At 55.6% G+C, this 26,821-nt stretch overlaps 2 protein-coding genes across 12 annotated transcripts in view; one reads left to right on the plus strand and one right to left on the minus strand.

Moving 5' to 3' along the window:
* Window positions 1-5,019: 5,019 nt before the first annotated feature.
* LOC132658362 (collagen alpha-1(I) chain-like) lies at window positions 5,020-11,791 on the minus strand. The gene is made up of 2 exons (XM_060404189.1): window positions 7,320-11,791; window positions 5,020-6,304 (listed from the first exon to the last, which is right to left on the minus strand). Exon 1 carries the CDS (start codon window positions 11,789-11,791, stop codon window positions 10,793-10,795), a length of 999 nt encoding a protein of 332 aa, XP_060260172.1. The 3' UTR covers window positions 5,020-6,304; window positions 7,320-10,792.
* Window positions 6,893-26,821, plus strand: part of ASCL2 (achaete-scute family bHLH transcription factor 2) — an 86,542-nt gene continuing 66,613 nt past the window's right edge. For all 11 annotated transcript variants that reach the window (XR_009597868.1, XR_009597867.1, XR_009597869.1 and 8 more), the window contains exon 1: window positions 6,893-26,744. The gene's annotated coding sequence lies outside the window, so the exon portion shown is untranslated. The remainder of the gene's footprint in view (window positions 26,745-26,821) is intronic.

Consider the following 26,821-nt stretch of genomic DNA (forward strand, 5'->3'; position numbering starts at 1 on the left):
GGCGGCGCGGGCGGCGGGCGGCCTGCGGGGCGCGTGCCTGTCCTGGGTGTCGGGTGCGGGGCCTGGGGGCCTGGAGAGCGGCTGGGGGCCTGGCGGGCAGCTGGGGTGCGCAGACGGAAGGCGCGGGTCAGGCGCGGACGAGGGGCGCGGAGGGACGCGGACGCGGCGAGCTGGAGGCCTGGCCGGGACGCGCCTGAGTCTTCGCAGCCACTGCGCGCTCACTCTGAGCTCGGGCGCGCGCCCCGCTCCGGTATTTATAGGGCGCCGAAGCCACGCCCACAGTCTCCGCCCCGAGGCCCCGCCCCCGCCCCTGCTGCTGGAGCGCGGAGTGGACGCAGCCCCAGCCCGCAGCCTGGCTCCCGGGGAAGGGGCGCACGACCCTCCCCCTGTGGCTCGCACACTTCGGGGTGTCAGATACGACAGTCAGGACGCAGGGGCCTGGGCGCGCAGTGCCAGGAGCCGCACGCATCCCTGGGCTGCGGGCACGCTCAATTCCCCGAAGGGCCGCGCGGGAGGACTGGCCTGCAGCCAGGGAAGACTCACTTCCCCTCCTCCAGGCTCCTGGGGACGATCCTAGAAGGCGCCATGGAGGAGGTGATGCACCGGCCAACAGCTAAGCGCAGACAGCAGCGCGCTTTGTTCACAGCGCTTTTCGGGACAGAAAGCCGGGTCGGGTTGGCAGTGAGGCCACCGTGGAGGAGGCCCTGGCGTGAAGATCATAGAAGCCGAGTCTAGGCCGCTGGGCCCTTGCCCCATGGAAACGGGGAATCGCTGAGGGCTGGTAGAGGAGTCTGTGCTGGAAAGGTCACAGAGAGAGTGTCCCCGGCCAGTGTTGCGTCCAAGAGGCCCAGGCCACCTCTGGAACATGCAGCGTGTTTCACACACACCCTGGTGGTGCCAGTACCCACAGCCCTGCTGTCTCCTGAGTTCCCTGCTGCCCTCACTGCCTGAGCTAACCAGGGGGCAAAGAGGTGATTCGTCAAGCTTTCTGCCCAGGTGACCGCAGCTGGAGAGACAGGGGCTCTGCCTCTGCGGTCACCCTGGCACGAGTAACTACTGACCGCTTGAAACGTGGCCAGCGCCACCGCCTGGGGCTGACTGATTTTGCTCATGGTGCAGGGGTTTGCATTTCAGTAGCGGAAGAAGGCCAGTGGCTACTGTGTCGTATCCATCGATACTGTGTCGTATCCATCGAGAGGCTCTGCTAGTCCTTTCTCGGCGGTTTATTTAAAAATTTGTTTCAGCTTCACGCTTCTGGAAGAGCCAGGAGCGCAGGTGTGGGGTTTGTGCGTGATGAAGGTTATAACCAAAAGAAGTAATGTCTTTGAGGGGTCTGCCTGGATTCTTTTTGCTGACCAGGAGGCAGAACAGGGCTTCAGTTTGAAGAGTCACTTGTCTAGGTGGTTTCCCTGGTGCCTCAGATGGTTAAGAATCTGCCTGCAATGTGGGAGACCTGGGTTCAATCCCTGGGTTGGGAAGATCCCCTGGAGAAGGGAACAGCAACCCACTCCAGTGTTCTTGCCTGGAGAATTCCATGGACAGAGACTGCTGGAAACCGCAGTCTGAGGACAGGAGGAGGTGCCAGGAGTCCATGAGGTCACAAAGAGTCGGACACGACTCAGCAACTAACACTTTCACTTTTGTCTAGGTGCCCTGGGCACCCTGTCCTCCCATCCTCTCCCTGCAGTGATGCAGACATTCCCTGCCAACGTTGTGGGCTGTCTCTTCCCTGGGCCTTCTAGGAAGGGGGTGGTGGGGAAGAGAGCCCAAGCTCAGGGAGCCGCAGAACCGTGTGCCTGCGTCCTTGGGCCGCCACCCCGCTTCTTCTGTCTGCTGCTTCAGTCCTGCGGGTGCCAACTATGTGCCAGGCGCTGTGAGCAGCTGGACAGCCAGGCCCCCTTCGCTTGAGGACCTCAGGCCCTGGTGAGGGCCACAGATGCCACCCCACGGTGGTCATGGCAGTGCTGGGAAGGGACACTGTTCGGAGGATGCTGGATGGAAAGCCACTGGGGGCTGGGGGGCGCTCCTACTTGGGGTTCCAGGAGAAGTCAGTGATGGAGCCAGCCCTGTGGGGTGCTTTTGTTGTTCAGCCGCTAGGGCTAAATCATGTCCGACTCTGCAACCCCATGGACGGCAGCACACCAGGCTTCCCAGTCCTGCGCTATCTCCCAGAATTTGCTCAAACTCATGTCCATTGAGTCAATGATGTTATCCTACCATCTCATCCTCTGTCACCCCCTCTTATCCTGTCCTCAATCTCTCCCAGCATCAGGGTCTCTTCCAATGAATCAGTTCTTCGCATCAGGTGGCCAAAGTATTGGAGCTTCAGCTTCAGCCCTTCCAATGAGTATTCAGGGTTGACTGAATGAATTAATCCAATTCAATCCGATGTATATTTAGGATTGACTAGTTTGCTCTGCTTGCAGTCCAAGAGACTCTCAAGAGTCTTCTCCAGCACCACAGTTTGAAAGCATCAGTTCTTCAGCGCTCAGCCTTCTTTATGGTTCACCTCTCACATGCGTACATGACTCCTGGAAAAACCAGAGCTTTGACTAGACAGACCTTTGTTGGGGTATTGAGGGGAGCGTTTCAGGCAGAGGGGGAGGTTGGAAACAGGAAGCTACTGGGTGTAGCAGAAGAATGTGGGGAAAGGGCTAGACTCTAAGGTCTGAGGTGGGGGCTGGTGGTGAGGTCAGGGTGAGGCCGGCTCTTGGTCCTGAAGGATGGTGCTGCCCTGGATTCTGGCCCCAGTGGAGGTGACTGGAGGGTTTCCATAGTAGAGCGTCAGGCCTGGCCCCGGAGGAATTGGCTCTCGTGGTTACAGGGCTGGGAATGAACTGCGTGGGCATGCTGGTGACCCAGGAGGGCCAGTTTGGTGACGTCACCCTGCCTGAGTCTGGAGGCCTGAGCCCCAGCGATGCTGGAAACCGCAGTCTGAGGGCAGGAGGTGCCAGGAGCCTCCCCAGCTCACGGGTGGGGCCGGAGGAGGGCGTGTCTTCCTCTCCCCTGTGTGTTCCGTTCAGGCTTCCGTTCAGCACCTGCTCTCCTGCATCCACGTTCAGTACTGACCCCGCCTGGGAGCACCCCCAGACTCCCCTAGAAGGCGTGCCCCTTCAGGGCGGTCCACATCTCAGGCAGAGGTGGCATGTTGTGTGTGCCAGTGTGAGCTGGGGACGGGGGGCACCCCAGAGGCACGGCCTGGGGAGGGGGCGAGGGACGCCCCGGGGGCACGGCCTGGGGAGGGGGCGAGGGACGCCCCGCGGGCACGGCCTGGGGAGGGGGCGAGGGACGCCCCGCGGGCACGGCCTGGGGAGGGGGCGAGGGACGCCCCGGGGGCACGGCCTGGGGAGGGGGCGAGGGACGCCCCGCGGGCACGGCCTGGGGAGGGGGCGAGGGACGCCCCGGGGGCACGGCCTGGGGAGGGGGCGAGGGACGCCCCGCGGGCACGGCCTGGGGAGGGGGCGAGGGACGCCCCAGAGGCACAGCCTGGGGAGGGGGCGAGGGACGCCCCGCGGGCACGGCCTAGGGAGGGGGCAAGGGACGCCCCGGGGGCACGGCCTGGGCAAGGCTCCTGCCGTCAGCTGGGCCGCAGAGCTCCCATTCCAGCTCTGGGCCGGGGCACCTGGACAAGCTCCCAGATGGGCTGCATTCGAGAATGAGGGGGAGGGGACAGGGCCTGCCAGCCTGGGAGGGGAGTCCCCCTACCCCCCTACCTGTGCCACCCCTGCCCTCCCCTGACTGCCCCAGGACAGACGGGGAGCTGATGGGGGGTGTGGCCAGCAGCTCGGCAGGGCCCGCAGGCCTTACGGCCCAGCTGGACTTGGCCTGGGTCTTCTCCTCCCAGTGACTTGGGACTGGTTCGTCCATGTCCCATCTGCAGTGAACGCGACCACAAGCCCCGGCACTCGGAGCAAGGCCGGGCTCCCGAGAGGCAGGAGGCCAGTGCCTTCTTCAAGTGTGGTTGGCAAAGAGGCTTCTCTGCCCGGGGCTGGTGACTCACAGCTTTTCTGGGACACGCATGCTGTGTGTGTGTTGTGGGAGGGGGTGTGGGATCACTGAAGCCGCCTCCTTGCCTTCATCTCCTGTGGATATAAGCAAAGACCACCTAAAGGAGAAAGGCTGTTTCTGCAAAGCCCGCTTCATAGGGAGTCTGCCACCCTCGCTGCATTTGACAGGGACTCAAGGCCGCCCTCAAGGGAGACAAGTTTATATTAAAAAACAAACTAACAAACAAAAAGAACTTAACCTCTGAAAAAGGTACTCTGCCATATTAATAAAAGAAAAAACAAACTATATGATCATCTCAATAGAAGCGGGAAGAGCATTTGACAAAACCCAACATTCTTTCATGATGAAAACACTCAACACGCTCAAAATAGAAAGGGACATCTTCCATTGGATCAGGGGTGTTTACAAATGACCACAGCTGACATCACAGCTAATGGTAAAATCTGGCCATGTCCCTCATGAGATCAGGGACAAGGGAAGAACTCCAAACCCTGCCACTTCTCTCTCTCTCTCACTCTCTCTTTCTCTCCTTCTTTTTCCATATATATGTATTTTTTTTTTATTGAAATATGGTTGACTTACAATGTTGTGCTGATTTCTGCTGTACAGTGAAGTGATTCGGTTATACGTACATTGAACATATATTCACAGGATGTTGAATATAGTTCCCTCTGGTCTACAGTAGGAGCTTGCGGTTTATCCATCTCACACATAATCGTTTGCATCTGCTAAGCCCCGTCCTTCCCTCCCTGGTCCACCTTCCCCTTGGCAACCACAGGTCTGTGCTCTGTGTTTGTGAGTCTCTTTCTGTTTGGTACGAACTCATTCGTGTCGTATTTTAGATTTCACATGTGAGTGATAACACATGCTGTCTGTCTTTCTCTTTCTGACTTACTTGATCATCTCTAGGTCTGTCCGTGCTGCTGCATACTCCTGCCACGTCTGTTCAACCCTGTCCTAGGAGCTCTGGCCAGAGCATTTAAGCAAGACGAAGGAATAAAAAGACACCCATAAGGGAAAGGAAGGCATAACCTATCTCTATTTGCAGATGACATGATGTCTTGTATGGAAAATCCTAAGAAATCCACATGCAGAAAGTTAAAACAATAAATAAATACGTTCAACAGTTGGCAGAATACAAGATCAATATACAGGGACTTTCCTGGTGGTCCAGTGGTTAAGAATCTGCCTTGCAATGCAGGGGACTTGGGTTCAATCTCTGGTCGGGGAACTGAGATTCTGCACGCCGCAGAGCAGCTAGGCCTGCATGCGGCAGCTCCCATGTCCCACAGGCCACATCTAGAGAGTCCGTGTGCCCAAGGAAAGATCCCACGTGTCGAAACAAAGACCCCGCGTGCCACAACTGAGACCCAACACAGCCGAGAAAAGAGAGATCGATACACAGAAGTCAGTTGTACTGCTATACACGAGCAATGGGCAATCCAAACGTGGAATTAAGAAGACAGTCCCATGTGTAACAGCAGTAACAGAATACCAGGTAAGAAGCGCAGCGAAAGAAGCGCAAGACTTGTACACTGACAACCACAAGACATCGCCGAAAGCGACCAGAGGAGGTCTGATGAAACGCGAAGACGGCCGGCGCTCACGGACCCGGAGCTGCGGCAATATGGTCGCGCTGCTCCCCCAGACTGATCTGCAGCTGCGATGAAACCCCCCATCAAAACTCCAGCTGGCCTTTCACAGTCTGACCCCAACATTCTTGCGGGGATGCAAGGGCCCCAGAATAGCCGAAACAATCTTAAAAAAATAAGACGAAAGCTGTTGGAGCCACATTCCCGATTCAAACTTACCGCAGAGCTACAGAGATCAGGGCAGTGTGGCGCTGGCCGAAGGACAGACAAGCGTGTCAGGGGAACGGCATCGAGAGTCCAGAAATAAACATTCGCATCCATGGCCAACCGGTTTCCACAAGGACACCCGGACGATTCGAGGAGAAAAAGAATAGTCCGCAACCGGTGCCGAGACAGCTGGAAATCCAAAGGAAAAGAATGAAGGGAGCGCCATACCTCACACCATACACACACATCAACTCAAAACACGGACCTCAGTGTAAGAGCGGAAGCTATAAAACTCTTAGAGAAAAACGTTCATCTTCATGATCTTGAGTTAGACGATGATTTCGTATATAAAAGCCCAAAGCACACGCAAAATTAGAAAAAACAGTCGGTAGCAAGTTCCCTGGTGGTCTAGTGGTTAGGACTAGGTGCTTCCACTGCTATGGCCTGGGTTCAATCCCTGGTTGGAGAACTCAGATCCTACAAGCCATGGGGTGTGGCTGAAAGAACAGAAAAAGGAAAAAAATAGGTAAATCGGACTTGGTAAAAATTTTAAACTCTTGTGTATCAAAGGATACTGTGTATTGAGATTATATGATTTCAAATCTACTCTTTTTTTTCCAATCTACTTTTGACAGTTTAAGTGACAATGTATTAATCCATTGATTATGGCAAAGACAAATGGTTTTAGAAGTAAAGTTGTTTGGAGAGGAGGGATAAACTGGAAGGTTGGGATTAACACACACACACTACTATAAACAAAATAGATAACCAACAAGGACCTACTTATAGCACACGGGACTCTACTCAGTATTCTGTATTAACCTGTATGGGAAAAATCTGAAAAAAAAAAAAAAATATATATATATGTATAATCGATTCACTTTGCTGTATGCTCGAACCTAGCACAACATTGTTAATGCACCAACATAACATAAAAATTAAAAACAAAGCAAGCAAGAAAGAAGTAAGGCTGTTTTGATATAAGAATGAGCTGTGTCAGGACGTCATTGTATTTATCAGAGCTCAGCTGCTCAAAGGGCCCCTGGGGGCTTATCAATAAGAACACGTGAAAAAGCCACCGTGGTGCCCGGACATTAGGGCTGTAAATACCAAGAGTCTGTGACAGCTGAGCCAGACTGCTGATCCATCTCTCTGAAGCCCTTGGCTTGGTAAAGGTGACTCCTTTATGAGAAATGGTGACGAATGGTGCAGCTGTCTCGCCAAGGAGATCAGCCTTCCATCCGACAGCAGCGCCGCGGTTCCCCAGCAACAAGAGAGGCTTATTTTTGCGCTGGCAGCTGGACATCGCTCTGGAGGAACCAAAACTTTATTCAAAAGGTACATCTCGGCTGAACTTAGACTTTATGCTTTTTACCGCCCTTTGGCAGGAACAATGGCGTAACCTGTCATTTGCCTGGAGGATGTTATTTCTTTGTTGGCTTATGAAGAGACATTTCCCTGTATGCTCATGACATTATTGTTCCTATGATGGTGCAGTGGTGATGAACCCACCTGCCACTGCCGGAGACGCAAGGAACGTGAGTTGGATCCTGGGTTGGCAAGATCTCCTGGAGAAGGAAATGGCAACTCACTCCAGTCTGCTTGCCTGGGGGATCCCATGGCCAGAGGAGCCTGGTGGGCTGCAGTCCACGGGGTCGTAAGTAGTCAGACAAGCATGGCATGGCAGTGAACCTGTGCTAAATAAAGCGTTGGCAAAAATAATCTCAGTCCCTGGGCATGATCTGCCACCCCCTAACAAGACACCATCATCGAGAAAGTGGGGGAGGTGGGGCACAGCCCGGGAAGTGGGAGATGGTATTGAGATGTCTGCTACCTGATAAGAGACTAGTATCCCCAAGATGTGAAGAATGCGTAGCAACAGCAAAAAGGCAAACAACTCAACTTAAAAATGGACAGAAAATCTGAATAAACTTTTTTTGTTTGGACTGAGCAGCTTGTGGGATCTTAGTTCCCCAAACAAGGAGAGAACCCACACCCTCTTCAGTGAGAGTGTGGAGTCCTAACCACTGGGCCGCCAGGAAATTCCCTGAATAGACATTTCCCAAAGAAGATGGGTCATGTGGCCATAAGCACACGGAAATATCTCAGTGCCATTAATCATCAGGGAAATGCAAATCGAAACCACTGTGAGTCATCACTTCACACCTGCTGGGATGGCCACCACAGGAGAGACGGACAGTACCAAGTGCTTTTAAGAAGGTGGAGCAGCCGGAGCCCTCAGACGCTGCTGGTGGGGATGTGAAACGGTGCAGCCCTTGTGGAGAATAGTCTGGCAGTTCTTCAAAACGCTAAAGAGAGTTCCCACATGATCCAGCAAGGCCGCTTAGGTACATTCCCAAGAGAAACGAAACCACAGTCCATTCAAAGATGTGTCTGGCATTGTTCATAACAGCTAAAGGGTGGAAGCAACTCGTGTGCCCATGGATGGATGAACAGATACACAAGTGTGGACCAGCTGTACCGTTCAGCCATACACAGGAAGGAAGTCGTGACACAGGCCACACAGTGGGCAACCCTGAACCATGATGCGGAGCGAAAGAAGCCCGTCACAGTAGGCCATGGGTTATATGGTTCTGTGCGTGGGTAATGTCCAGAATAGGCTGTCAACCGAAAAAAAAATATTTACCACCTAAAAGCTGAGAGTTATGTTCTATGCTGTGAGTATTTGTAAGACCTTCAAGCCCAGGAGAGGGGGAGACAGTGTCCCCAGTGACCCTGAGAGGAGGCGAGGGGAGGAGCCAGCTTATAGAAAAGGTTTGTAACAAGGGCAGGTGGTGCACGTGGGCTCTTTTCTTGGGGTGTTGAAATGTTACATTAGGTAGCACAGCTGTGTGGGTGTATAAAGACCCCTGAGCTATGTATTTTACAGTAGTGAATTTGATGGTACCCGAATTGCATCTCAATTAAAGCTGAAAAATGTGAGAACTGATCCGTAAAGAAGGCATCAGTTCAGTCGCTCGGTCGTGTCCGACTCTCTGCGACCCCTTGGACTGCAGCACGCCAGGCCTCCCTGTCCATCACCAACTCCTGGAGTCTACCCAGACTCATGTCCATTGAGTCAGTGATGCCATCCAACCATTACCGAAGAACTAACGTTTTCTGACTGTGGTGCTGGAAAAGACTCTTGAGAGTCCCTTGAACCGCAAGGAGATCAGGCCAGTCAGTCCTAAAGGAGATCAACCCTGGATACTCACTGTGGACGTGGGGCTCCTGCTGGTCACAGGCTGAGGCGTCTGGTTACTGCTCGGCCGCAGGAGCCCTGACAGGGTGGAAATCTTAGCCCAGAGGAGCTGAAGGAGGTCCCGCCTTGGGGAGAAGCACAGAGAGGGTCTGTGTCCGGTTTGGGGGGTGGGGGCCTCAGGCGGAGGGAGGCCGGGCCCCTTAAACTTGTCCCCGGCCTCCTGAGCCCTCAGCTAGAGGCCCCTGGGGTCTTCCGCCTGGTACAGTCCCTGGTACCATCTGACCTTCATGTCAGTGAGATCCGGACACAGAGGGGTGGCTGAGTCCCGGCTGCCCAGCTGAGACCCCAGGGAGACACGGGCGGTGCCCACGTTCACTGTCCACCGCTCGCTCCCACATATGTGGGGAGGGGGCCCCGAATCACGACGGGTCGACTGGGAGTGGGACATGTGGTCGGAGGGGGCTCTCTCCATCCTGAGACTGGGAGCACCCAGACCCCAGGGGCCCCATCTGGTGGGTGCAGCAGAGAGTGGGGTCTGAGACGTATCCTGCTGGTGCTTCCCACTGACGAGCTGGTGGGTCTTTCCAGAGGAGGCCCGGAGGCCCCCAAGCAGCCCGCTGTGATGAGGAGATGTTGGCTGGGGAGGGGGGCAGGGCCCTCAGGATCCAAAGCTTGGTGGTAGGGGTGGGGTGGTTAATACGGCTTCCATTCTTAAGATTAAGGAAAATGAATAGCAATCAATGCTGCCTACCGAAGGACTCAGCTCTGGTTTCTAAATCAATACTAAATAATCAAATAAACTGGGAGAGAAAATTTAAAATCAAGACCAGCAGAAAGAGGTGGGAGGGCAGCAGTGGAGGGGGCAGGGGGCAGGGACAGGTCTGGGGTCTCAAGGGCCCCCGCCAAGAAGCTGACCCCAGGCAGCAGGGCTCCGCAAGGACCTGGAGGAGGGTGGGATGCTCCCCGTGTTCAGATGCCTTGGGGATGACTCGGGCTGGATTCAAGGCCGGTGGGGGTCTTCAGGGGCCCAGGTGGGTGGTGAGGAAGAGGCAGTGAAGGCCTGACTATCGGGGGGCAGGCCAGGAGGCTGGCAGGAGGGGCACCGAGGCACTTAGCTGCCCTATGGGGGTGGAGAGGCCGTTTCCTGAGGGGGGCAGGGTGCAGGGCAGGGCCTGGATCTGGGGGCTCGGGGTCCGATTGGGCCTCAGCATTGGGGCAAGACGAGGCTCCCCCTGCCGTCTGTCCTTCCATCTCCCCAGAGTGCATCATTCAGGAGAGGTGGGCGTGGGGAAGCGGGGGTTGGGGGCACCTGCCGGCATCTCATCCACGCCTCCCCCCCATTCCCCACTGGGTGCCCAGCCTCGGGTGCTATGCTGAGCTGATGCCAGGGCCTGGGTGCAGCCAGGTGGCCTGGGACCTCAAACAGCAGGCTCAGGCCAGGCAGGCGGGTGTGAGTCCCGCAGCCCGTCCCCAGGGGGTCCTCCTGGGGCCTGGTCCCTTTCACCACTTGGGCCACGTCTTGCTACAAGCTCCCACTCGGCACTGAGGTCTGGCCGGCAGCCCCCGCTCTCACTGGCTGTGGGAGTGCGCTGCACAGACCCAGTGAGGCTGAGCCCAGGCAGTGCCGGCCCGGTGGAAACTGGCCCCGGGCGTAGGGTCTCTGACTTCTGGTCTCTGCCCGGCTCGGCCACCCTCCCAACCCCACACCCGCTGGGCGCCTTGCGTCTCTCTGGGGCCTCCCTCCACCTTGCTGATCTCGGGGCCACTGGATTGGGAACCCCACTCAGGTCAGCCTCCCAGGCAGAGCAAGGGGCCCAGCTGACCCAGAGCTCAGTGCACTGGGTGGACGGGGGCGGGGAAGGGCTCCGAGCCCCCTCAGCGTGGGGCTAGGGAGAGCGAGGCTGGGCCCCCTCCAACGTGCCGGAGCAGAACCAGGGGAGCAGGGAGGGGAGCCCAGGGAGGCCCCAGCCTTGCCTCCCGACCTGGTCTGGGCCCTGCTGCACCCTGGGGGCGTTCGCAATGTCTGCTGTGGATTGTCGGGGTTCAGCCAACGTGTGTAAATGAGTAAGCGGAGCCCACAGCCCTCCACCCTCCTGGCCTGGCTGCCCAGGGGCAGGTGGGCATGGCCCTGAGTGACTGACCACCAGCCCGCGGGGCCGCCCTCTTCCCTCAGACCCCCGCCCGGACCATGTCCCCCTCCCTGCTCCCTCCACCTCACAGAGCCCCGGCCGTGAGCAGCTGGGGAGCCGTCTCCCTCAACGTGGCCAGCTCCATGCTGAGCCTGATCACAGGTCCAGCTCCGCCTCGCTACCCAGGAGGCCCTCCGTGCAGGGTGCACTCGGGCGCGGCACCCTCTGGGCTTGGGGCGGGGGGAGGTCTTCTCTGTCTCGTTCTCTAAATCCAGGCTCCATGTTCCGCGCCCCCTCACGCCATCCCCTGGGTCCCCTGGGGCCGGGGTGGAACTGAAGGCCTGCAGGTCTCCGCGGGCGTTGCCTGTCTGGCCCACCCATGGAGCTCCCCCCCCCCACCTCCTGAGCTCCGCCAGCCCCTCAGCGTCCCTCCCAGGCCAGGGGACACCCTGCCTCCCCGCACCCCGGGTCCGCTCCGAGTGCGCCCTGCCCTGCTCCTCTGTCTGTGCTGCGGGCTCTGGGGTCCCGCGGAACCGGCCGGGGGGCTTTCTCTTTTCCTCGGCTCCAGGTGACGCCCTGCCAGCACCGCACCCCCAGTTCCCCCGGGTCCTCTCTACCTCTTTGATTTTCTGTCTCCAAAGTGGTTTCTTCATATCACCAGGAGACTAGGTTTCGGTGGTGAGGGAGCTGGGAGGACCCTGTAGTGACCGGGACAGACCTCCGGCCAGAGGCTCAGGGTGGGGGCAGCTCCCAGGACAGACCCGAGAAGTGCAGGGCGCAGAGGCCCCCTCCCAGAGGCCCCCACCGCCCGGGGCGCGGAGTGTGGCCCTGGGGTGCCGCCTCCGGTGGCTTTAGTCCCTTTGCTTCTAACGGTTGGGCTTTCCCCAGACTTCCTGCTCAAAGTCCAGAGACTCGGGCACCCTGTGCCTCCTAGGGTGTTATCTTTTCACCTTTGACCAGATCAAAGGATGCTGGCGAGACCCTGAACCCCTGCAGGGCCCTGGGATCCAGGGTTGTGAAGGACAGAATATGTGTAAGGAAGGGCCTGGGTTCTGCTGCTGCTGAGGCTGCATGGCGCCCCCTGGCAAGGCCTGGACTGGGAGGCACAGGCCTGGACAGCCTTATGGCTCCGGTGCCTCATGCAGAGGAGCCGCCACCTCCAGCCTTGTGATGTCTGCCCGCCTCCCTCTCCAGCCAACCCTCTGCGTCGCACCTGCTGCTCTGCTCCCACGATAGTGAGGGTGAGGCTGTGGGTTGAATTGTGTCCCCGACAAACTTGAATGTTGACGTCCTAACCTCCAGTACCTCAGAATGTGACTGTGTTTGGGAATAGGGCCTTCGTGGAGAGTTATTGAAATCCGAAGGAGATTACTCGGCATTTGGGGTGGATCCTAAATCCAGGGGCAAGTGTTCTCTGCAAGGGATGCAGAGACTGGACCTCAGGGAGAGGGCACGTGGAGATGAAGTTGGAGGCCAGGGGTGGGCTTCTCCAAGCCAAGGAACCCAGCAAACCGTCAGGAGCTGGGAGACAGGCCTGTCCTGATAGTCCCTCACAGCCCTTGGAGGAATCAGCTAAGCCCACACCTTGACCTTGGACTTCTGGCCTCCAGGCTGTGATATTTTGTTACACAGTAGCCCTAGATGACTATGACACTTAGATTTGGTTCTTCTTTTTTTTAACTGGAGTATAATTGCTTTGATCTCCTTGCTGCCCAAGGAACATTCCGTTGTCTTCTCCAGCACCGCACTTTGTCAATTCCAAACGAAATGAACCGTGACTACTCACTGGAAGGACTGATGCTGAAGCTCCAATACTTTGGCCACCTGATGCAAAGAGCCAACTCATTGGAAAAGACTCTGATCCTGGGAAAGATTGAAGGCAGAGGAGAAGAGGGTGACAGAGGGTGAGAGGGTTGAATGGCGTCACCAATTCAATGGACATGAACTTGGGCAAACTCTGGGAGATGGTTAGGGACAGGAATGCCTGACATGCTGCAGTCCATAGGGTCGCAACGAGTCCAACATATTTAACTTATACGCCGAGTACGTCATGAGAAACGCTGGGCTGGATGAAGCACAAGCTGGAATCAAGATTGCTGGGAGAAATATCAATTAACCTCAGATATGGAGATGATACCACCCTTTTGGCAGAAAGTGACAAAGAAATAGAGAGCCTCTTGATGAAAGTGAAAGAGGAGAGTCAAAAAGTTGGCTTAAAGCTCAACACTCAGAAAAAGAACATCATGGAATCCAGTCCCATCACTTCATGGCAAATAGATGGAGAAAGAGTGGAAAAAGTGTCAGACTCTATTTTGGGGGCTCCCAAATCACTGCAGATGCTGACTGCAGCCATGAAATTAAAAGACACTTACTCCTTGGAAGAAAAGTTATGACCAACCTGGACAGCATATTAAAAAGAAGAGACATTACTTTGCCAACAAAGGTCTGTCTAGTCAAAGCTATGGTTTCTCCAGTAGTCATGCACGGATGTGAGAGTTGGACCATAAAAAAGCTGAGCACTGAAGAACTGATGCTTTTGAGCTGTGGTGTTGGAGAAGACTCTTGAGAGTCCCTTGGACTGCAAGGAGATCAAACCAGTCAATCTTAAGGGAAATCAGCCCTGAATACTGCTTGGAAGGACTGATGCAAAAGCTGAAACTGCAGTATTTTGATCATCAGCTGGGAACAGCTGACTCTTCGGAAAAGACCCTGATGCTGGGAAAGATTGAGGACAGAAGGAGAAGAGGGTGTCAGAGGAGGCAATGGCCGGATTGCATCACTGACGCAGAGGACATAAACTTGGGCAAACTTTGGGAGATGGTGAGGGACAGAGAACCCTGGCGTGCTGCGGTCCATGGAGGCGCAAAGAGTCAGACGTGCCCGGGCAGCTAAACAGCAGCAGCAGCTCTTCACATCAGGGGCCGCACTGTCGGAGCTCCCGGTTCAGCATCAGTCCTTGCAGTGAATATTCAGGACTGATTTCCTTTAGGATGGATTGGTTTGATCTCCTTGCATTCCAAGGGACTCTCAAGAATCTTCTCTAACACCACAGTTTAAAGGAATCAATTCTTTGACACTCAGCCTTCTTTATAGTCCAACTCTCACATCCATACATGACCACTGGAAAAAGCATAGCATTGACTCTGTGGGCCTTGTTGGTAAAGTGGTGCCTTTGCTTTTTAATATGCTATCCCAGTTAGTCAGTTCAGTCACTCGGTCATGTCTGACTCTTTGCGACCCCATGGACTGCAGCACACCAGGCTTCCCTGTCCTTCACCAACTCCCAGATCTTGCTCAGACTCACATCCATCGAGTTGGTGATGCCATCCAACCATCCCGTCCTCTGTCGTCCCCTTCTCCTCCTGCCTTCAGTCTTTCCCAGCATCAGGGTCTTTTCCAGTGAGTCAGCTCTTCCCATCAGGTGGCCAAAGTGTTGGAGCTGCAGCTTTAGCATCAGTCCTGCAATGAATATTCAGCACTGATTTCCTTTAGGACGGACTGGTTGGATCTCCTTGCAGTCCAAGGGACTCTCATGAGTCTTCTCCAACACCACAGTTCGAAAGCATCAATTCTTCGGTGTTCAGCCTTCTTTATGGGGCGTGTCACAGGGGAGTGTGTTCAATATCCACACACTTATTCAAATTCTCTGTGAGGCAGCACACTCAAGACCCTCTTCTATGTCCTCTCCCAGTGCCCAGCGAGGTCCTGCGGTTTCCTCCGTGTCTTGTACTCGTCATGTCTGAACTAGCTCAGGGCTTACGGCAGCCTTGGTCCCAAAGTGGGTGGGAGATGGAATTTCACACCATTAAAAGGACAGAAGCCACATGAGGGGGTTCGTGTGTCAACCTGACTGGGTCATGGGGAGCACAGATATCTATTCAAACATTCTCCTGGGTATATCTATGTTTCTAGAGGAACTCAGTGTTGGAGTGTGTAGACTGGATAAAGCAAGAGGCCTGCCCCTGAAGGTGGGCCTTGTCCAATCATGTGAAGGCCCACAAACAGCAAGAGGCTGAGTGAGAGGGAACTCCCCCAGCCTGGTCAGGAGCCCGGACCCAGGGACAGTCTTTGCCTGCCTTCAGACTCAGGCTGAAATGTGGGCCCATTGGCTTTTGCACTAGAACTGGTACCGTCTGCTCTCCAGGTCTCACTCACCGACTCCAGGTCCCGGGGCTTCCCAGCCTCCCTGGTGGTGTGAGCCAGTTCCTTGTCATCAGAACCCTGCTTCTGACGCTGTATCTTTGGGGCTGCTACAGGAGTCTGACGTCAGCCATCCCTGGAGGCAGGTGTGTGGATCTGGAGGGGACCGGCCTCTGGGACTCTTCTCCAGCCAAGCCCTGTGTCCATCCCAGGCGGGACTGAAACAGGCGGGAAGCGGACAGGGCACAGCCTTTGAGAGAATGGCATAGCCCGAGGACGTGGCAGAAACTGACTAGAACCGAATGGGCCCGAGACGGTGGGCGAGCCGACTTCCACTGGACCTGGAGTCTCAGTGCGCTGTTGCTGTTCCGTCGCTCAGTCGTGTCTGACTCTTTGTGACGCCGTGGACAGCAGCACGTCAGGCTTTTCTGTCCTTCACCATCTCCTGGAGTTTTCTCAAACTCATGTCTATTGAGTGAGTGATGCCATCCAACCACCTCATCCCCTGTCGTCCCCTTCTCCTCCTGCCCTCAATCTTTCCCAGCATCAGGGTCTTTTCCAATGAGTCAGTTCTTCTCATCAGGTGGCTGAAGTACTGGAGCTTCAGCTTCAGCATCAGTCCTTCCAGTGAATATCAGGATTGATTTCCTCCGGACTGACTGGTTTGATCTCCTTGAAGTTGTCAACTGAAAATGTACGATGTGAGCATTGTGAGCTGAGTTCTATTTGGGGCAAAACAAGGGCTGCAGTCCAGGGGCAGCACCTCAGAGAGCTCGGAGAGACTGCTCCAAAGCAGCAGTGCGGGAAGACGGTGCCTAAGGTCTTGGTGAAGGGGGGGTTCAACACCACGAAGCAGTCGTTTTACAGAAGGTTTTTGTTAGTTGTGAGGCTCTGAGGTCACCATGAAGGGACTTAGTGCTTCTCCAGATATGAGGAGATGCGAGGATTGAGATCATGAAATCTGTTCCTGAAAACATCCAACAGTCTAAAGACCTGTCCCACCAGATTCCCTGGAGCACAGAGCGCCTCAGCCCACCCTGAACTCACTCAGGGGCCGCTGAAGGTCAGCAGCTATGGCAGCTTGGGGTTTAATCTCCGTAGAGCAGACTGCAAACATCTTTGTTTAGTTGTTGGCAACGCTCTTAGTAAGTGCCAATTTGTAGCTGACACAGTCCAAGGGACTCAAGAATCTTCTCCAACACAACTGTTCAAAAGTATTAATTCTTTGGCGCTCAGCTTTCAGTCCGATTCTCACATCCATATATGACTACTGGAAAAAATCATAACTTTGACTATATGGATCTTTGTTGGCAAAGTAATGTCTCTGCTTTTGAATATGGTGTCTAGGTTGGTCATAGCTTTTCTTCCAAGGAGCAAGCTGCCTCTCCATTTCATGGCTGCAGTCACCATCTGCAGTGATTTTGGAGCCCAAGAAAATAAAGAATGTCACTGTTTCCATTGTTTCCCCATCTATTTGCCACGAAGTGATGGAACCGGATGCCATGAATTTTGTTTTTGGTAATGTTGTATTTTATCCAGCTTTCTCCCTCTCCTCTTTCACCTTCATCAAGAGATTCTTTAGTTGCTCTTTGCTTTCTGCCCCTGCGGTGGTTTCTTTTGCATATCTCAGATTATTTATGTTTCCCCTGGCAATCTTGATTCCAGCGTGTGCTTCTTGTAGCCTGGCATTTCTCCTGATGTACTCTGCATATGAGTTAAATAAGCAGGGTGACAATATTCAGCCTTGACGCACTCCTTTTCCTATTTGGAACCAGTCTGTTGTTCCATGTCCAGTTCTAACTGTTGCTTCCTGACCTGCATACAGATTTCTCAGGAGGTAGGTCAGGTGGTCTGGTATTCCCATCCCTTTAAGAATTTTTCAGTTTATTGTGATCCACACAGTCAAAGGCTTTAGTGCAGTCAATGAAGCAGAAGTAGAAGTTTTTCTTGAATTCTCCTGCTTTTTCTATGATCCAGTGGCTGTTGGCATTTTGATCTCTGGTTCCTCTGCCTTTTCTAAATCCAGCTTGAACATCTGGGAATTCTTGGTTCACGTATTGCTGAAGCCTGGCTTGAAGGATTTTGAGCATCACTTTGCTAGACTGTGAGATGAGTGCAATTGTCCAATAGTTTGAAAATTCTCTGGCATTGCCTTTCTTTGGGACTGGAATGGAAACTGACCTTTTCCAGTCCTGTGGCCACTGCTGAGTTTTCCAAATTTGCTGGCATATTGAGTGCAGCACTTTCACAGCATCATCTTTCAGGATTTGAAATAGCTCAGCTGAAATTCTGTCACCTCCACCAGCTTTGTTCATAGTGATGCTTTCTAAGGCCCACTTGACTTCACATTCCAGGATGTCTGGCTCTAGGTGAGTGATCACACCATCGTGATTATCTGGGTCATGAAGATCTTTTTGTACAGTTCTTCTGTGTATTCTTGCACCTCTCCTTAATATCTTCTGCTTCTGTTAGGTCCGTACCATTTCTGTCCTTTATTGAGCCCATCTTTGCATGAAATGTTCCCTTGGTGTACACACACACACACACACACACACACACACACACACACACACACACACATATATAAAACATATATATACCAGGGCTTCCCTTGTGGCTCAGCTGGTAAAGAATCTGCCTGCAATGCAGGAGACCTAGATTCAATCGCTGGTTTGGGCAGGTCCCCTGGAGAAGGGAAAGGCTACCCGCTGCAGTATCCTGGTCTGGGAATTCCGTGAACTCCATGGGGTGGCAAAGAGTCGGACACGACTGAAGGACTTTCGCTTCACGTCATCTCACGTGTATACAGACGTATACACTCATGTTCCCGTGGTGTACAGTCTCAGTATACACTATTGTGACACCTCAGCAAGACAAGTGACACGCCCCCATGTGCCAGGACAGTTCTAATGACAATCGTCAAAGACCAAAAAGTGGGTTGTGGCGCATTTCCTGGAAATCTCCACCCTTTCCCCCAGTAGAATAACCCTTCCCCTCATTACTACTCTATGGAATTACCCAGCCCAGACGAGCTAGCCACAGCATGTTTCAAGGCCACTCTCACCTCCTGAGATGGCCCGTGCCCTGCCTGCGGAGTGTGTTTCTTTTTGAATAAGTCGACTTCCTGCCTATTACTTTGTCTCTCACTGAATTCTTTCTGAGATGAGAGATCGAGAACCCGAGCTGCATTAACTCCTGAAACCAGGTGTGTGATCTCAGTTAAAGGACGAGTTTTGACCATGTTTGAGTCCCAGCCTCATGGGTTCAAATCCCAATCTGAGTGCCGTGGTCTCAGGACAACACGCTCAACAGCACTGGCCGCCCATCTCCGGTGACCTTAGCCCCACTTGTGAGAGCCCACTGTCGCCCCTCAGACCTCGCCAACCTTGGGCCCGCCTCCCCTGAGGCTGAGGACCCCGGCTCCCCGCGCCCGTCCTGCCCGCCCGCTCCCCGCGCCCGTCCTGCCCGCCCGCCTCGCGTTCCTCTCACGTCTGCTTCGTCACGTGCTCTCCTGCCATTTCTTGTCCTCACGTCTTAGTCCCCAGCCTACAACACCCGTCCTTCACGCTAATCCTGCCCTTGCTCCTGTCGATGTCGAAAGCTCTGCGTCTGTGCCCTGGTGCCAAATTGAACTGCAGAGACAGAGTTCTGGGTGACGTAGAAAAGAATGGCTTTACCAGGCAGAGGGGGACACATGGGCTTCTGCCCTGAGAACCTGTGTGCCCCCACCCTGGGGCGATTTGATGAGGAATTTGATAGTGATGGTTCAAAGGCAGGGTTGCTAATAAGGATCAGGGTGTGTGCAGGCCCTGCACTCAAGTGGTAAAGAACCTGCCTGCCAACGCAGGAGATGCAGGTTTGATCCTTGGGTCAGGAAGATCTCCTGGAGGAGGGCATGGCCATCCCCTCCAGTGCTCTTGCCTGGAAAATCCCATGGACAGAGGAGCCTGGTGGGCTGCGGTCCAGGGGTCACACAGAATTGGACACGGCTGAGAAGCTGAGCACAGGGACAGGCGGGTCTCCTGATGAGCTTCTCGGGTTCTCAAGGTTGTCAAACTGCAGCCTTCTCTGGAACGAAGGTGCTAACGCCTGCCATTTGTTTGGGGTTTAAGAGGTCAAAGATACTGCTCTGTGTGTCTCTTCGGGTGGAACCAGGACCCTGCTCCAAGCCTTCTCCATTGTATCTTGGCTGCTCCTCCCTAGTCTCCGCATCCCTGCCCTTCCCTGATTAGCAACTGTCCAAAAGACTTCCAAGCCCAGGATCCCCGCAGGGGTCTACAGGGCGGGGTTTCGGTAGCCATCACATTCCCCTGGTGGGGGGACTTTGTCCGAACACAATCGCTGGACCCCAGACTAGCGTTTCTGAGTCATGAGGTCAGCAGGGGTGGGGGTTGGGGGCGGGTTGCCCTGAGGATCTGAATTTCTACCCTGTTGAGGGGCTGCTTGCTGGTCCAGCCACCACTCTGAAACTAGATTCTGTTGCAGTAACAAAGACACCCTAAGCTCTCGGCGCTTTTCTTTCCTCCCACACACAGTCGTATATGGATTGACTCTTCCTCATCTTCTTTCTTTTGGAAACTTGTGGCCTCCAAGGTCACCTTGCAAGGGGGGACCACATGGGAAGTAGCTTGCTTCCCTTCCCCTGCAATCCCACTGGTTGGAACACAGTCACGTGACCCCGAGTGACCGTACTGGAGGTGGAGGATTGCAGTCTTTCTGTTTGCCCGGCTCCTAGCCGTACCTCTTCCCACAGGGCCCCCTGCCCACCAGATGGCTTCTCACACGCACAACACGTCCTCGCCTGCCCCACCTGCAGCTGTGGCCACGCCAGGTCTAGGCCACCAGCTGGTGACATGTCAGGTTGGCACGTGCCTCCTCCTGGTCCTGCAGCTTTTGACTTGAAAGGTTGACATCGTGTTGGTGACCCCAGACCCTCAGCCTCATCTGTGCTCACACTTCTGCTATGGGACCTGGGGGTGCCTGCCCGCTGTCGTTGGGGAGTTTTGCCCTTGACTCTAGTCTTAGTCATATGACTCACTTTTGTTCTCATCAAGATGACACAGCCAGGCTGGCCTCCAGGAGAGGCACACGTGGCGTGGAGCCAGGCCTGAGGACAGCAGCCGACGCCCCAATGGGGCCGTGAGCCCAGGCAGTCTGAGCCCTGCTTCAGGCACTGCAGAGCGCGCCACCCGGCATCCGGGCGGCCTGCTGGGTATTTGCTCATTTTGGTGTTCTGCAGCAACAACAGTCAGAGAATTTTCCCGTATTAGTCACGTGGGAGGTGACGGAATTCCAGTTGAGCTGCTTCAAATCCTGAAAGATGATGCTGTGAAAGTGCTGCACTCAATATGCCAACGAATTTGGAAAACTCAGCAGTGGCCACAGGACTGGAAAAGGTCAGTTTTCATTCCTATTCCAAAGAAAGGCAATGCCAAAGAATGCTCAAACTACCACACAATTGCACTCATCTCACATGCTAGTAAAGTGATGCTCAAAATTCTCTAAGCCAGGCTTCAGCAATACGTGAGCCGTGAACTCCCTGATGTTCAAGCTGGTTTTAGAAAAGGCAGAGGAACCAGAGATCGGATTGCCAACATCCGCTGGATCATGGAAAAAGCAAGAGAGTTCCAGAAAACATCTATTTCTGCTTTATTGACTATGTCAAAGCCTTGACTGTGTGCATCACAATAAACTGTGGAAAATTCTGAAAGAGATGGGAATACCAGACCACCTGACCTGCCTCTTGAGAAATCTGTATGCAGGTCAGGAAGCAACAGTTAGAACTGGACATGGAACAACAGACTGGTTCCAAATAGGAAAAGGAGTACGTCAAGGCTATATATTGTCACCCTGCTTATTTAACTTCTATGCAGAATACATCATGAGAAACGCTGGACTGGAAGAAACACAAGCTGGAATCAAGATTGCCGGGAGAAATATCAATAACCTCAGATATGCAGATGACACCACCCTTATGGCAGAAAGTGAAGAGGAGCTAAGAAGCCTCTTGATGAGAGTGAAAGAGGAGAGTGAAAAAGTTGGCTTAAAGCTCAACATTCAGAAAATGAAGATCATGGCATCCGGTCCCATCACTTCATGGGAAATAGATGGGGAAACAGTGGAAACAGTGTCAGACTTTATTTTGGGGGGGTTCCAAATTCACTGCAGATGGTGACTGCAGCCATGAAATTAAAAGACGCTTACTCCTTGGAAGAAAAGTTATGATCAACCTAGATAGTATATTCAAAAGCAGAGGCATTACTTTGCCGACTAAGGTCCATCTAGTCAAGGCTATGGTTTTCCTGTGGTCATGTATGGATGTGAGAGTTGGACTGTGAAGAAGGCTGAGTGCCGAAGAATTGATGCCTTTGAACTGTGGTGTTGGAGAAGACTCTTGAGAGTCCCTTGGACTGCAAGGAGATCCAACCAGTCCATTCTGAAGGAGATCAGCCCTGGGATTTCTTTGGAAGGAGTGATGCTAAAGCTGAAGCTCCAGTACTTTGGTCACCTCATGGAAAGGGTTGACTCATTGGAAAAGACTCTGATGCTGGGAGGGATTGGAGGCAGGAGGAAAAGGGGACGACAGAGGATGAGATGGCTGGATGGCATCACGGACTCAATGGACGTGAGTCTGAGTGAACTCTGGGAGTTGGTGATGGACAGGGAGGCCTAGCGTGCTGAGATTCATGGGGTCGCAAGGAGTCGGACATGACTGAGCGACTGAACTGAACTGAACTGAAGTCACGTAGGCCAGGTTGTGCTGTGGTGACAAATAGGCTCCAGACCTGAAATGACGTGGCCCTGGCTTAGCAGACAGGCTGCTGGTGTTACCAAACCAGACCTGCGTCCACCTGCCCGTGTGCAGTACGGCCAGTCTGCCCACACCGCGTCACGGTGGAGGAAGGAGCAGCCGCTATTGCAGGCTCCGAGCAAGGAGTCCAGGCGGCTGCTGCTCAAAGGCCCAAACTCCCCAGAGGCTTCCAGGGTGAGGGAGGGGGTCTTTGGGGAGGGTGGTCGGCTTGTGGACACTCTTCCGATTGGTTGGTGGTGAGATAACTGGGAGTCAGCATCATCGGCCTTTGGGTTCCAACGGGCCTGGGGTCTCCATGCAGGTGGGCAGCACCCAGTTAACTTCCTCCACCTGGTGGGAGTCTGTGGGTTTAGTCACTCCGATGTGTGCGACTCTTTGTGATTCCCTGGGCTGTAGGCCGCCAGACTCCTCTGTCCATGGAATTCTCCAGGCAAGAATACTGGAGTGGGTTGCCATTTCCTTCAGGGGATCTTCCCGACCCAGAGATTGAACCCAGGTCCCCAGTGTTGCAGGCAGATTCTTTACCATGTGAGCCACCGGGGAAGCTCAGTATCCGCAAAACAGCTTAGAGGATATGGCTCAGCCCTGGAGGAGGGGCTGAAGGTCCTTGACTCTGTTTAGTGGCTGAACTATTATTATTTTGTCTTATTTGAATTTTTCTTTGTTTCTACATTTTCTCGTTTCTCTGATTAAATTTATCCTGTGACTAAAGTTTCTCTATAGACAAAAGGCAGGTGGAGGACATTGAGGCGGGGGGCAGTTCTGTTGTGGGAAGCCCCCTCGGGTCCTGCTCAGTTACGGTGGCCGTGAGAGCTGACAGCAGAGGCTGGAGCTATGGTTCACGTGATCCGGGGCATTTGGTAAAGAGCACCTCGTGGTCACTTTGCAAGTGGGCCGTGAGGTGACCGAGCCAACAGCCAAGGGTGGAGGTTGGAAACAGAATGCTGTGTGTGTGTGTGTTGGGCACGGTGTGTGTTGGTCGCTGTTGGCCTTGTGTGTACGAGGAAGAGGTGGGTCCACTTTGCAAACAGAAATGAAAGTGAATGTGAGCACATATCCAGAAATTCGGAACTGGGCAAAGTCAAAGCTTGGCAACAGAGGCCCAGGAGAACGTCTAAGCTGGGGCAAGCGGGACAAAGGTCAGAGGAAGGCTCGGACCTGTGTAGCGAGCCTGAGGGCCCAGGTGGCTGCTGCCAGGGCAGAGAAGTGTGAGTGCGCACGGCCCCACGCGCTCAAGGCTGCATCAGCAGCTGGTGGCAGCCCTCCTCCACCTGCAGCTTGGCCGACAGGACAGGCGCTGGGCAAGGGGACGGGAGGGCCAGGCCTGGGTGGTGGGGTGCGTATGTCCCGCCCACCCACACACACCAGCCTGGAAGGGAGAGGGCGCCGTGCACACCCATGTCTCCTGTCGCATCTCCCTTTCGTCACAGCCTCACACTCCTCCAGCCCGAGGCCACAGCCGACCCGTCACCCCTCCCCAGCCGGGACGCTCAGGCGTGCTCGCTCCCGGCACAGGGCCCCACACCTCCCAGCAGCTGGACGCTTGGTTTCTTCTGCTTGGAGTGTCACCCTCCTCGACGTGCACATACACCTGCAAACACAGCCATGTGCCCACGCGTGTGCACACAGATCCACGTGTACCCCCCCACACACCCCGTGTGCATACGTGCCTGTGTGCACGCAAGCAACCCACCGATGTGCACACGCACGTCTGTCCACACATGCACGCCAGCGTGCTCACGCCCGCGCTCGTCACTGCCCTGGCCTTCCGGCCTCAGCCTGGAGCTTGCCCACCAGCTGGGCTGAGACCCCCGCAGCACCCACCGTGGGCCCACCCCAACCCTGTCTTCCTTCCTCCACGTCCCTGGCGGGTCTTCCTCTGTCACTGCTGGTGTTGCCGGCTCTGGGTTGGGCCCTGGTGCCCGGGCAGGCTCTGTGGGCTTTGGTGCCTTGGGCAGAGGGGCGCCCGGCTGAGTGCACGGGGCTGAGACAGACCATGGCCTCCAAGCTGGTGCTGCAGCTGATTGTGGGGTCAGGGCTGACCCTGGGGACCCTGGGACCCCTCCGTGGAGGCTGTGAAGGGACCCCCAGGCTGGGCCACAGGTGCTGGACCTGAGAGTGAGCTCATGGCCCAGAGCTGCTGCAACTCAGACACCAGGCAGCCCGGGGTGGGGGGCGGTGCTTGGGGGACCCCAGTCCCAGCTTTACTGAAGCCTTCAGCTCCGGGGCTGAGGGCAGGATGGAGGCAGCAGCCGGTGGGTCCAGGGTTCTGATCCTGAGCAGCCCAGTGGCTGTTCTCTGGTGCCACCTGGGCCCCCACCCCACTCCAGCATCTTTGTGTCAGGATCCTTGCAGCCTGGAAGAGACTTGGGCCCAGTGGAGGGTGGCATGGGGGGTCCCTGAAGCTGCCAGTGGGTGGGAAGGGGTCCTTGCCCAGCCAGCCGCTTGCTGTGGGGATGGGGATGTGAGGGACCTGCAAAGCAGACTTCAGTCCCCAGGGGCTTCTCAGACCTTGTCCCCCGAGGCCCTTGAGCCCGCAGACGTGTTGGCTCAGACAAGACCCCCAGCCTCGGTGTCCCCAGAGCTGCTCGGAGGTGCCCGACAGCCCCCAGGGGAGGGTGAGCTCTCGGGTGCGGACACCTGGGGCCTGGCTGTGGGGCTGCTGCATGACCACGGCTCCTGAGCCTCGCAGGGCATCGGAGCCAGGACCGGGGCCTCCCTCGCTGCGCTTGTCCCTGGACTGGGGGCTTTCTGTTCGCTCGGGCCAGGAGGGCAGAAGCCACTGGTACCCACCCGTCCCCCTCCCGCGTGATGTGGACTTGAAACCCCCCTGGTCTGAGCGCCCGAGTGTTCGTCCTCCCGGGTCACTCTGACCGTCTGGAGAGGCGCCCGGGCCTCTGTGGGCCGCGGTACAGAGTGTGGCGGGGGAACCCCTGGTGGGGGCTCCTCAGAGGTTGCCCCTTCCCGCCACCAGCCAGGACCCCAGGGCTGCCCCCGACTGTGCATCAGGCTTCCTGCCCCGCTGCCCTGCCCCGTGTGAGGTCCACAGATGGGCAGGGAGGGCTGTCCCCGCCTGCTACGGGCCCGTGTCGTCCTTGTCCCCCGAAGCACGGCGTGTGTGCTCCCAGGACAGGAGCCAGTCAGCACCTGGAGGGGAGGGTGGGCGCCGAGTGACTTCAGGGACCCGTGTGGCCCCCCAGCACAGGGGCCGGGGGCGCTGAGGGGATGGCCTGGCCTCTGCGTCCTGTCCACGTTTGAGAAACTGGGCTGCATTTTCACACACGCGGAAGGTGTGTCTGTGCAAGCGACAAGACGGACAGCAGCGCCCCCAGGGTCCCAGCAGGCCACGGCCGTCACCCACCAGGGTGACCCGGGGCCGGGGGGCTTACCGGTCGGTGCTGAAGAGCTGAGCAGCCAGCAGTCGCCCACCGGAAGGAAGAGGCTCCGGGGCTGGAGCCCAGCAGAGCCTCAGCGTGGGCTGCCTGCCCGCCTGTCTGCAGGTGCGTCTGCCGCCTCCAGACTGCAAGAGGCCGTCTGGGAGCCGCGGGCGTGGGGAAACCCGGGGGCTGGCCCGTTAGAAGGGCCGCGGTGTGCGTGCGTTTCTGTCGGTGTTCGGTCGTGCCCGACTCTGCGACTCTGTGGGCTGCAGCCCCACCAGGCCCCTCAGTCCGTGGAGGAAGGACAGCCGGAGACCAGACTCTAGCCTGTGCGCGGGAATGTGGCCCAGGGCCCAGGCCTGTCCCGGGAGCCCGCAGTGCGGCGAGCGTCCCTGGCTGACCCGGGGCAGGGGGAGGGGGCGCCCACGGTCACGTGGGCAGGACGCGGGGCCTGGAGCCTGCCCTGCGCTCTCACCCACGGGACCGTCTCCGTGAAGGCGAGGACTCAGGAGGCCAGGAGTCAGGAATAAGAGAGTTTAAAGCCTTTACCCCAAACGATGAAGGGCCGATAGCAATGCCCAGCAACAGCAGGAGGTGATGAGGTGGGGCAGGGTGGATGCGGCAGGGACCCAGCCCCTGGCTTTCCTGGAGAGATGGACCTAATGATCAAAGTCTGGCAAGTTGGGTCACGAAACAATGAAACCAATGAAAACGCATGAGGAAAGTAAAAGGGGCCTAGGAACAGATTCAGCGGGAGATTAAAAGGATGGTGAGAGTGTATCCGATTACTGTGGAAGCTTTTTATTTATTTCAGTAAAACTAGGCATGCAAGTATCACACAACCCAGCAATTACACTCTAGGGCATTTCTGCAAAAAAAATGAAAATTTCCGTCCACTCGAGACAGGCACACAGATGCCCATAGCAGCTTTGTTCGTCACAACCCCTGGTTGGGGGTGGGGGGGTGTTCCATCACCACGTCCACTTATCTGAGTCTCTGGACCCCAGTGTGGGGTGAGTCCAAGTCTATTCTGAGAGTGTCCGCCCGGCTTACTGTCAGACCCCCAGCTTAAGGACTCAGCCCCTCAAGACAGTCCCCACACCTGTCCCGAGTCCAGACCGCCTCTAATTATAACTGAATTGGGGGTTCCACCCCCGCCCCCCAGCTTTGACCATCTCCTAGGACGGCTCACAGAACCCAGGAAAGGGCTTCACTCACTAGCACCTGTTTATTATAAAAGACACAACTTGGGAACAGCTGGATGGATGCGGCGCTCAGGTGAGGAGGGGAGGGAGGGGAGGCCGTGGAGCTTCCGTGACCTCCTGGGGACACGGGCCTCCTGGCCCCTCCACGGG

This window comes from Ovis aries, chromosome 21 (assembly GCF_016772045.2).
Source record: "Ovis aries strain OAR_USU_Benz2616 breed Rambouillet chromosome 21, ARS-UI_Ramb_v3.0, whole genome shotgun sequence".
Classification (NCBI taxonomy): Eukaryota; Metazoa; Chordata; class Mammalia; order Artiodactyla; family Bovidae; genus Ovis; species Ovis aries.

Bases quoted from the DNA above. Each gene is read 5' to 3' on its own strand.
- LOC132658362 (XM_060404189.1), bottom strand. From the start codon at position 11,791: ATGAAGAAACCACTTTGGAGACAGAAAATCAAAGAGGTAGAGAGGACC.